Here is a 12248-nt window from a genome sequence, read left to right on the forward strand (position 1 = left end):
AAGGTAGAGATACACATATCAAAAGAGGTTTTCCAGGGGCGCCTGGGTGGCTCAGTCGGTTAAGCGCCCGACTTCGACTCAGGTCATGATCTCATGGTACGTGGGTTCGAGCCCCGCGTCGGGCTCTGTGCTGACAGCTCAGAGCCTGGAGCCTGCTTCGGATTCTGTGTCTCCCTCTCTCTGCCCCTCCCCTGCTCATGCTCTGTCTCTTTGTCTCAAAAATAAATAAAAACATTAAAAAAAATTTTTTTTAATTAAAAAAAAAAAAAGGTTTTCCAGGCCCCTGAGTGGCTCAGTCGGTTAAGCATCTACTCTTGATTTCAGCTCAGGTCATGATATCAGGGTCATAAGCTCGAGCCCTGTGTAAGCTTAAGATTCTCTCTCCTTCTGCCCCTCCCTTGCTGTCTCTCACCCTAAAGAAAAAATAAATTAAAAAAAATTAAGATAAAGAGGTTTTTAAACAATGTGCGGTAATAGTTCAGAGAAGAGAAGCCTTCAGTTGGCATACGAGGTGGATTAGAAGCATGAGAGAAAGGCGGTGCCTGGGTGGCTCAGTTGGTTAAGGATCCAACTCTTGGTTTCAGTTCAGGTCACGATCTCATGGTTCATGAGCTTGAGCCCTGCATCAGGCTCTGCGCTGACAGCACAAAGCCTGCCTGGGGTTCTCTCCCTCTGCCCCTCCTCCACCCTGACTCTCAAAATAAATAAACTTAAAAAAAGAAAAGCATGAGAGAAAGGATTTAGTAGTTGGTTTTCTTCCATGTTCTTTTAATGACTTTATCTATTGTGCTCTTTCCGAAGGCAGTTTCTGGGCCTATTCACGGGTGATTTAGGCTCCCCTTTGATCTTTAGAGATAGTTCTGGCCATTCAAACCACTGAAAGGTTGTCTTTCATTTTTGTATGCATTTATTCATTTTTCTTTTTCCCTCTTTCAGAGGAAAAAGGTGGATTAGTATCTGAGGCCTATGGAGAGGATGACTTTTCTCGCCTTGGAGGTGATGAAGATGGTTATGAAGAAGAGGAGGATGAGAATAGCAAACAGTCGGTAAGTCAGTCTCTTCCCAAATCCAGAGTTGTTCAAAGCACCATTTCATTTGTCAGAAACTTTCTGAACTGTACCGACAGTGTTCCATTCCATGGCCAACGTCATTTCCCCCTCTTCCCCTCCTCCCCCCCTTTTTTTGTTGGTATCAGTTGAAAACTGAAAACGAAATTTGTTTTCATCTGGACCATTTTGTATTAACTTTTGAATTGAAATTGGGGGGAAAAGACAGTGGACTATTCTGTTTAACCCAGATATCAAAGAATGTTTCATGTTCATTTTCTTTGCTAAGATAATTTATTCCATTTGTGACAACACATTCCTCCTAACTGATTTGTTATTTATATCTGCAAAAACCTCTGTGTTATTTTTAATCTTGGTTTAAATCTTTCAGCTTATTAAAAAGATTAGGAAGGAAAACTGTTTAGCTTTTTATTTTTGGTTTGATCCTTCTGAACTTCTTTCTTGACATCTTACTTGGCACTTTTTATCAGAGTGCCTTTGGTTCTTGAGCACAAATCTTGCCTGACGTTTAATATGTGCTGGCAACAAAGAAAGCTGTCTTAATTAACCGGAAAGCCTGTCGATATACTATCACCTGAACCTCATGAGCCAGAATTTAAAAGTAGAGAGAAAACAAGGGTTCAAGCGGGGGCTTAGCACAAAGATATACTAAGTGAAATCTGGATATAGAGTCTGGCTCTTTAGCAACACCGTTAATTGAAACAGTGTACTTTATTATTTGTTTGAAAGCTTTCTTATGCATTGATATGTAATTGTTAGCGTTAAAATGCTTTCTAATGAAACAAAAATGCGTTTTGTATTTGATGCTCTTTTGGAAGATATTTTCGTGCCCTTAGCCCCACCATTAATGCTGATGATTCAGAATTGACTAAAATTGTTTAGAAAAGCTTTGCAAATTGTTTTCTTTTCCTGACTTTCTTACATGCACACATACTGGCTTAACACCATAACTGTTTTCTTCAATAATTTTGCATGATGTGTTTCTGAAGTGTTGTTCCACATTGGCTTTGCTTAGAATTTTCATCATATTTACACTTTATTTCATATTCTAGTAAAGTCCTCTCATCAAATTCCAATACAGACGTTCTAAAATGTGATTGTCTTTGGCTGAGCTACTTCTCTGATTATTTGGTGTGACTGATTTCATTTTAAGGAAATCATGGAGATTGCATTTAAACCCTTGGACTCACTGGCACCTGACAGGACAATTCAGTCTCAAACTCATCAGTATAATCTGTTCGAGTCTCGCGGGTGATGTTTATGTTAACATCTGGGGCGCTATTTATGCTTGGGTTAAGGTGTAGCTCGATTGAAAAAAGCAATTTCAAATGAAACTTAATTTTTTTTCCTGGGTGTTAACTTAAAAGGCTTTTGTGCATTGGGGTGTTCTGGGAGCAGATGTGGATATAGCTCCCTAATAGGGTAGCTGATCGTTGACCTTCACTGGCATTCAGTGGAATGGTGGGCTAGCTTGTGTGAGGCCAGTGCACGCTTTGGAGAATGCCTTGTTCACATGGTGCTTTGTGTCAGGCAAGCTGTTTGGATCAGGAACAAGACTGGGGAGAACGGGTCAGTGGCAGTTCTGTGAGAGCCTGGATGGAGGCAGGGTCTGCTCAGCTGAGACCCAGGAAAGGCTGGCTGTTGCTCTTTAGTCCTTCCCTGGGTCACTTGCCCTGGTCATTTGATGCCTGTCTTCCTGCTGTTCATGTAGCTGTGAATGTTCCTGGGCTGGAGTGCCGGGGTGTAGTTATACGTGGGTCATGGCACTCCGACCGTGAACAATGTCACGGTAGATCTGAGTCCAATGTATTTGTGTGTGTGAAAGTCAAAGAAGGAAGAAAGGTTCACGTTCCTGGTTTTAAATAATTGATACTTCATTGAAAACACTATGCCCTTTTTATCCTGTGGGGCCTGGTCTTCTTTTCTGAAACATGACTGCCTTTTTCCATTTTTATATATGTGATTTTTAATCTCAGGCATTTTCATCGCTGTAGACTGTGGCACTGCTGGAGTAACGACTTTGAGCTGCTACTGTCCTCCCTCCCCACCCCCGGAACATCTCCTTCTCCCCTTCTCTTTCTCTAGTTCTGGGTCATAGGGCAGGGGAGGGGTTCTTGGTGGGATGGCCCAGGCTGGGTAAGTTACTCCAGCCCCTAGTTATGCATGTGAGAACCCTCAGGCCCACTCCTTTAAGCTTAATCCTCTAAATTCTTTGTCTTGTAGGAAGATGACGATTCAGAGACTGAAAAACCTGAGGCTGATGACCCAAAGGTATTTGGTGTTGGCTGTGGTGGGGTGGCTGGATGCGAACAAGGCATTGTAACATTATGTCTCAGTTCCTGTGTCTGGTCAAGGTTGGTCCCACTAACACACCCTGCAACCACGTGTAAATTTTCTGGGATGAAACTAGCTTTCTAAAGAAGCCTGGAGGTCACCATGGAATGAGGAAGTCCTGAGGCAGTTTGGATTTCCAGAAGCACAGATAGTGCCTTATCTCCAGACTAGAAAGGGGAGAGGCCTGGCTGAGTGTAGCCACCTGCCTGTGCTCTACAGCCAGGTGAGCTTGGTGGGGTCACTGTCCCTGCAGGTGGGTTAGACGTGGGAATATTTCTAGAATCAGGAAGCCCTAAGGGCTGCCCTTTGTACTCTTTAGTCATCTAGGTCAAAGTGAGGTCTCCCCAGCTGTTGGAGAAGCTGCACCTAACTCTTACTTCCTCCGGCTGGTACCCATCCACTCTTGGGTAAACAGAATGGTCTTTCAGGTGTATCCTTCTGATAGTTCCTTCCCAATAGCAGCTGAGAGTAATTAAAGACATTTCCTGTCATGCTCCCTGACCTATTGTGATGATGGTTAAGATCTCATGCCCCCGTCCCCTGCAAGTAGGCTTACTGTGCTATGCACTGGGCATCAGTATAACTGTGCTTGTTAAGAACGCGGTCTTTAGGAAACATTTCTCTTTCAAAGAGGAAGTCTTAATTCCATCACTCTAGGCCTGGGAAATACGGGCCGACTTTTGTGATTAAAAACTGCTTTGAAACCAACTGAAGCCTTCAAGGCAACGTAGTGAAACTCTAGAAAATGGTCCCAAATTGTAATCAAAATGGTAGTATGTCCAAAAATACAGTTCAAATTTGAACTGGTTCTGTGTTTGGATAGAACTGTGGCGACCATTGGAATAAACCCCGTGAAAAGTTGTGGATGATGCAGATAACACATTTCATCAGGAAAGGAAGTTTGGGCATCAGCATGCAGAAAGAAGAGAATATTGAGCCCTAGGCACAGCAAATGTCACTCCTTTCTGTGCCAAGTAAGGAACCCAGGCTTAACTCACGCAAGCACTACGAGCAGGAGGGTGGACGTGTGGCCTGGATCACAGGTGGCCATACCTCTGCTTGGGCTCGCAGAAGGAAAACGGCCAGTAGTAGCAGGAATCTTCTGTCTTAGTAGTCGGGAGTGTGTGGGCCTTAGAGCCCACGCGTGAAGTGAACCCGAGGAGCTGCCAGGTGCTGGGGCTTCAGTGTGAAGGGAACGGGGGCAAAAGGCTCAAAGGCCTCCTGGGGAAGTTGGCTGGAGAGAAAGGTGCAGGTACTTTACTGTCAGCCCTTCTGGAAAAAACAGCAAATCTCCTGGGAATGAGGAAGAACAGCCAGGGCTGGGGGTGAGGGGGACAGAATTGGGAAGTTTGTTGATGTGTCTTCTGCTCAGTCTTTCTTGGAACCACATGAGGGTTGGAAAGACACGTTTATACTTAACCCCTTGACTGATGTGCTTTATTGTATTTCATTCAGTCATTTGAACTTTTAGTCTGGTTGTAGAATGAAAAGCTTTCTGAGACAGTTTTTGTTCTTAGGGAGCCCTTGGAGAACAGGACAGAACCTACTCTCACAGTAACTTGACATAGTTCTTTTGGAGGCTGAATGTGGAAGGGGTCAGACAGAGCTCTCCCGCTCAGAGATCCTCAAGTCCAAAAATCATGAGTGTTAGTGGCATCTCCAAGGACTAGAAACAGTCCCCAGCATGAGTCTTCTGTGCTCCCATGCCTTAGTCCTGGCATTGGCTTCCTCTCTTGCCCTGAACTGGCATCAGACTATCTTGAGGTAGTGGCCTAGACCTCAAACGCCTCCCAACCCTCCCTCTACTCCGGATCTTTTCTGGCGCATTTAATTGGCTTTTAACAATGTTTTTATCTTCCACATCTTGAATTTTGAATATTTCTGCCTTCGGTATGTGAAATTTCTAACAATAAGAATATGTCACCAAGATGGATTAGGGGTGTCATTTATTTTGGTTGTGAATGGATTGATGTCATAACTGTCTTTTCCACCAGATGGCACTCCTTCCTGCCTTGGCCTTTTTTTTTCTTTTTTCTTTTTTATTTATTTTGAGAGAGAGAGTGCAAGCGAGGGGGGCGGGGGCAAAGGGAGAAGGGGAGAGAGAATCCCAAGCAGATTCTGCACTCTCAGTGCGGAGCCCGACAAGGCCTTAACTATGAACTGTGAGGTCATAACCTGAGCTGAAATCAAGATTCAGATGCTTAACCGACTGAGCCACCAGGCACCCCAACTGCCTTGGCTTTTTAAAATCTGCTTTTGATTTTTTACTACAGCAGTTCTCAAAACATTTTGGTGCCTTTACACAATTAAAAGCTGAGGATCCCAGGGGCGCCTGGGTGGCTCAGTCGGTTAGGCGTCCGACTTCAGCTCAGGTCATGATCTCGCGGTCCGTGAGTTCAAGCCCCACGTCGGGCTCTGTGCTGACCGCTCGGAGCCTGGAGCCTGTTTCGGATTCTGTGTCTCCCTGTCTCTCTGACCCTCCCCCATTCATGCTCTGTCTCTCTCTGTCTCAAAAATAAATAAACATTAAAATTTAAAAAAAAAAAAAAAAAAAAAAGCTGAGGATCCCAAAGAGTATCACTTCATTTAAAATTGAGAAACATTTGGGGTGCCTGGGTGGCTCATTCGGTTAAGCGTCTGACTTTGGCTCAGGTCATGATCTCGTGGTCCATGAGTTCGAGCCCTACGTCAGGCTCTGTGACAACAGCTTGGAACCTGGATGGTGCTTTGGATTCTGTGTCTGCCCCTGTTTCTGCCCCTGCCTCACTCGTGCTCTCTCTCTCTCTCAAAAATAACATTTTTTTTTAACTTAAGAAAATTTTTAAGTATTTTTTAATGTTTATTTTATTTATTTTTTTTTTTAATTTTTTTTTTAACGTTTATTTATTTTTGAGACAGAGAGAGACAGAGCATGAACGGGGGAGGGTCAGAGAGAGGGAGACACAGAATCTGAAACAGGCTCCAGGCTCTGAGCTGTCAGCACAGAGCCCGACGCAGGGCTCGAACTCACGGACCGCGAGATCATGACCCGAGCTGAAGTCGGCCGCTTAACCGACTGAGCCACCCAGGCGCCCCTTTAATGTTTATTTTTGAGAGAGACAGAGACAGAGCGTGAGTGAGACAGGGGCAGAGAGAGAGGCAGACACAGAATCCAAAGCAGCATCCAGGCTCCGAGCTGTCAGCACAGAGCCTGATGCGGGGCTCGAACTCACAGACCACGAGATCATGACCTGAGCCGAAGTGGGACACTTAACCAACTGAGCCATCCAGGCGCCCCTTAAATATTTTTTTGAGGTTTATTTATTTATTTTGAGAGACATAGAGTGAGCGGGGAAGGGACAGAGAGGAAGAGAGAGAATCCCAAGCAGGTTCCACACTGTCAGCACAGAGCCGGATGTGGGGCTCGAACTCACAAATTGTGAGATCGTGACTTGAGCCAAAACCAAGTTGGACACTTAACTGAGCCACCCAGGTGCCCCAGATATTTATTATTTTAAAATAATTAAATCCATTACATGTTAATATAAGTCACATTTTAACAAAAAATATTGCTGAAACCAAAGAAACTGAAACTAAAAACACAAAGACAGGCATTGGGTCTCCTAAAGGTCTAACATCCAGTTTAACGGACAGCCAGCTAGGTTCTCTTAAGTGCTTCTGCATTCAGTCTATTGCAGTGCGTTGTTTTGGTTGAAGTAGTTGAAGAAAATCTGGCTTCACACACAGGGCATTAGAAAGAGGACAAGTATCTTAATAGCCCTTTAGGTGATTGTGAATCTTCTTCTTTGATACTAGATCAGAACTCAACAGGCAGTGGTTTCCTAAAAATTAGTTGCACTGTAGGATGTGAACCCTTCTCAGTGAACTTTCTGTCGTCTGCTTCATTAACCTCCACGGGTCTGCCTTGCACTCTCAGTGGCTCTTTTAGCCACACTGGTATTGCATCCTCTGGCACTGGTGACATGGAAAATGTTGGTTCACTGAGATCTACAGTGATGCATTTTGTCTTATAATATCCAAAAAATTATATTTGTTAATGACATTACCTATCTCATCAGACAAGCCATTAAGTTGGAAAGCTGTCTGCTCCCAGTGGGGATGTATACATTTTCTAAGATGCTAGTTTTTACTTGAGATCTTGAATTGCTTCATTTTTTTAGGAACCGTCTGCCAGTTACTCAAATCTGACTAAGCACCGTCATTCTTTCAAGTAAAAATGGCATTCTGTGAAGAAAGCAACTAGATCAGCTTGTAACTCCCTCACTTAAGTGCTTTTCCTTGAGGTAACCATTGGACCTCAGTGAGCAGCAGAGGTGTTTATGTGACCTCTCATGTCATCACACAAAATGCAAAAAAATAATAATAATTAAATTTGTACTCAAAGGTCAAGACTTAATAAGGCGAATCATTTTTACTGCTTCCCCAAGGCTATATGTATATATATATTTTTTAAACTGTATTTATTTTGAGAGAGAGGGAGAGAACCAGCGGGGAAGGGGCAGAGAGAGGGGACAGAGAATTCGAGGCGGGCTCTGCCCTGACAGCACGGAGCCCGATGTGGGGCTTGAACTCAGGAACCGTGAGGTCATGACCTGAGCCGAAGTCAGAGGCTTAACCGGTTAAGCCACCCAGGCACCCCAGCACCAATGATATTTTTAAGTGAAATTGGCTTTTTTGGTAACTGAGAGTGTCCCTACGGCCAAAACTCAGTGCAGCTGCCTTGATTTGTTCTAAAAGGCCAGCAGTTGCCCCCCATTGCTCCTGCCAGCGTAGAACAGTGAAAAAGGCAAGTGATGTCTTAGTACTAGGAAAGTAGTTTTGACCTTACAGACCTCCAGGGGTCCACAGATCAACTTTGAGAACCACTCTTCTTCAGAAGCCAGAATTTTGGGTCAGTCATACTAAGTAGTTGTTTGGTGACTATTTCCACTGCTCTGTAAGTGTCCAGTGAGCTGTCAGCCCTGCGGGACCTTGAGCTGCCGTGAGGGGGGTAGCGTATCCAGAGTAAGACAAGACAGCCCCTCTGGGGTGGAAGTTAAGGTTCTGGAGTCATAGACCTGAATCTGAATTCCAGCTCTCCTTGGAGAAGTCCCTTGACCTCAGAGTTTGCCACCTGGGAAATAGGCTTTTTTTTTTTTTTTAACATTTATTTTTTGAGAGAGAGAGAGTGTGAGGGAGGGGCAGAGAGAGGAGACAGAGAATCCGAAGCAGGCTCTGCACGGTCTACGCAGAGCCCAACACGGGGCTTGAACTCACAAACTGTGAGAGCGTGGCCTGAGCCGAAATCGAGAGTCAGTCGCTTAACCAACTGAGCCACGCAGGCGCCCCAAAAACAGGCATCTTCAGAAAATCTGCCTCATTCATTTTACGTGAGTTAACTGAGTAAACCTGAGTTGGTAATTAGCTTAATAGTGTCGGCATGTCCATGTTCAGGAGCGTTCGTTGCAGTGACCTATGCTTGCTTCCCAGGCTGGTCACCCTGTCATTGGGCTTGTGTGGGAATATCGAATTCCACATTTAGAAACTGGAATGCACTCAGAGGAGAGCAATCATGAAGGTGAGGGGACTGGAAACCACATCACATGAAAGGTTTAGGAGCTGGGAGAGGCAACCAGGGAGGAGCCTGCATTGTTATCTGTTGTTTGGAGGTCTGCTAGAGGGAGGGGAGGTGGAAGCCACGTGCTGAACTTGAAGCAACATACAGAAGAATTACAGGGACCGCGTTTGTCTTCACATAACGAAGAACTTTTTGTCATCTCTGACCAAACGTGGGCTAAGCTGCTTTTTAAGGTAGTGAGCTCCCTGTTTCTGGACCTTTTTCAAGACAAATTTTAAGAAAGCATTTGTCAAGAACGTCCTAAAGAAATTTGGGGGTTGGGGATTAGACTAACCCCCCAATCAGTTTCCTGGCTTGAGTATTACGGATAAGCCAAGTTGAGTGTTCCCTAACTTATTGTCTGCCACCTTTAGAAGGTACAGGTGTAGAGTACAAAGACTGGAAATTGCCCTAATTTTTATCACTCTGATGTTTGGGGATACCTCTGAACGCAAAGTCCCATATTTGGGGGGTTGAGTAAGAAGTGATAACTCCCGGGGTGCCTGGGTGGCTCAGTCTCAGGTAAGCATCCAGCTCTTGATCTCAGCTCAGGTCTTGATCTCAGGATCATGAGTTCAAGCCCCGTGTTGGGCTCTGTGCTGGGTGTAAAGCCTACTTAAAGAAGAAAAGAAATGATAACTCCAGACCCACCTCTAGAGAGAGCCTTTGGTCCTGATCCATCCACCTGAGGAGGAGGGATTGAGCTCTGGGTGGCTGAGTTTGCCCTTAACTAGAGAAAAGATGGTGGCTGAGCATTCCACGGGAGGCAGAATGCTTCGACACTTCTGTTCCGTCATGTGTTTTCCTCTAACTTCAATTTTCTGGTCTTACCTCCTCAGTAAGCAACCCGACTCAGCCCGACTCAGATCTGACTACTCAACAGAAGGTGGCACTGCTGTCCTAGAAAAAGTCAGAGCGGAAGTGGCAGACCTCTGTTCAGCTCTTTAATGCAGGGACAGGGGTGCCAGATGGCTTAAGTGTTTCCTCCATCTGTTTGCCCTTGGCATATGGGCTTCCTTTTCCCACTCTCCTTTGTCTGTGTTCTACCTCGGTTGCCCTGGAACGTTTTCCCTTGTTTATTTTTTTCCCCACTCCCACAGTTCCTGTGGATGAAGGTATTTCCACTGGCTTACTGTCTCTGACACACCCTTCCTTTGAAAACAAACACGGGCATTGATGACCTGGCACGGGAAAGCTGGAGCGGCCCGTTGCCAGCTACCTGGGAGGGCTGGCTTCGCTATGTGGGGTGGGAATGCCGGCCTCCCTGAGGTGTTGCAGTCCCAGCTTTGACCCAGGGAAGGAATCCTCTTGGCCCAAAGAGCAAACATCTGTCAAAACAAAATAGCCTCTCTGGGTCAAGAAGGTGGCATCGGGTGGGGGAGAAATGGTTCCGGCATTTTTTAAAAGATGTGCATGCATAATCCTAGTTAAGACAAAACATATTTAAGATTCTTGGACCCCGAAATTAGTGCAGAAATGTGAGTTCACACCTTCGAGCCAGGCTAGTGGACTTGGACTCAGAAGACCTGGGTCGAGCACAGGCTTGGCTTCCCTCCAGCTGTGGGACCACAGGCACATAGCTTCGGCTGCCCTCGGCTCATCTCTGATGCCCGCTTTACCAGGTGATGGGATAGCTGCAAGAAAGGATGCATAAGGCCGTGTTTTTCACAATCTAAAATGCAGTTGTTGGCACTCCTTGGCCTTTTAGGCAAAACTGAGTCGGGTCAGATGTCCTCATCCCGTATGTCAGAAGTTGTCACATTTTCTCAGTTCGTAGCACCCTTGGCGTCTCAGGAATTTTTCACAGAACTCCTAGGCCAGGGGTGCCCCGCTGGCTCAGTCAGTGGAGCGTGTGATTCTTGATCTCTGGTTTATGAGTTCAAGCCCCATGTTGGGTGTAGACATTACTTATAAATAAATCTTTAAAAAAAAAAGAAAGAAAGAACGAACTCATAGGCCAAAAGAAATACCTAACAATTAGCTCTAGAGAATCAACACGACAATCCTCAGAATTTGATAGCCACTTGAAAAAATACACATGAATTTGTGTGGTATCTGATAGATGTTGAGTAATGCTGTGTTTTCCTTGAAATTTCATGTTGTGTGCACCTTTGTGAATTTCCTGTAGCTCCCTGGGGGTGCCTTGATGGCAGTTTAGGGACTGTGTTGGTAGATCGTCTCTGAGTTCCAGAGCAAAGGGACTTGATGAGTCCTTACTTACCCTCCCCAGAGACCTTGGCTCGGCCAAGTAAGTGGGTCTCACCTTTGGTGACTGTACATAACACACTTGAATTCCTTTAAGAAGGTCAAGTGTCTCAGTCGCCAAGTGTTATTAATTGGCTTGCAGTCTAGAGGAAGGATTTGCTTTGGGGTAGAGCTGACTCCGTAATCTCCCACTGCTTCTCTTCTCCAGCCTCTCCCCCTACCCAGCATTGTTACTGATCTTTGCACGTTTCAGAATGCTACGCCTGCGGACTGAAAACTGCCCAGGGAGCTTGTTTCCGACGAATTCGTTACAGACCACTGATTTTTTTTCGGAGAACTTTCAGGAACCTGCTGGCAGTTGCACGTGGGCAGCGCTTCTGGTTGAAACCCTCGATTCTCTGTATCAACCATGTAAGGAAAGAGGCTCTGGAACATGTGCCAGCTTCTTCAGGACTGCCACAGCACACGTTTTCCCATTTGGGCTTTGAGCGTGTTCACTCTACCTCCAGGACTTTGAAATCAGAGAGGGAGATGCTCAGGCTTTTCATAAGCAAGCAACATAGGGTTCTGTTCATCATGAAGTACACCCAGAGGGGCGGGTTGTATGGTGTGGTTAAGGATCCACGAGTCCCTTTGTAGCCTTCACGCATGGGTCATCGTGTGCCTTTGCTGGGTGAGCTCTGGGAGAACCCACACTTGTGGAATGGTCTACTGAGAATTATTTTTCAGGATGGTACACCGAAGGTTATCTGTTAGAGCATAAACTTGGGCTTTTTCTTAGAGTTCTTTGACTTGGAAAGAATTGCATGGTACTGTTTTTCTGGTGGTTACCTTATCAGGGGTTTGTTCTGATTTTATTGTCAAATTATTATAATAGCAAGAATTGAATATTTTGAAAAAAAAGTCATCTAATTCCACAGTCCTCTAACAGGTGTCCCATTTTCCTTCTTCCATCTTTTTGTTTGTCCGTATGATAGCGTACATACATTTCTATCTGAATATTAAATGTTTTCTGTGTTGTTACAGTCTGAGCAATTATAATAGCA

The 12248-nt window shown here is 45.1% G+C and overlaps 1 protein-coding gene across 3 annotated transcripts in view; it reads left to right on the plus strand.

The window, feature by feature from the left end:
* The window catches only part of SAP30BP (SAP30 binding protein), a 37242-nt gene that overhangs the window by 1209 nt on the left and 23785 nt on the right, over positions 1-12248 (plus strand). For 2 of the 3 annotated variants that reach the window (XM_060645373.3, XM_060645374.3), the window contains exons 2-3: positions 937-1046; positions 3291-3338. In XM_060645373.3, coding sequence (XP_060501356.2) covers positions 937-1046; positions 3291-3338 — 158 coding nt within the window. The remainder of the gene's footprint in view (positions 1-936; positions 1047-3290; positions 3339-12248) is intronic. The other variant, XM_060645375.3, reaches the window with a different exon arrangement.

Source organism: Panthera onca, chromosome E1, assembly GCF_046562875.1.
Source record: "Panthera onca isolate mPanOnc1 chromosome E1, mPanOnc1 haplotype 2, whole genome shotgun sequence".
Lineage (NCBI taxonomy): Eukaryota > Metazoa > Chordata > Mammalia > Carnivora > Felidae > Panthera > Panthera onca.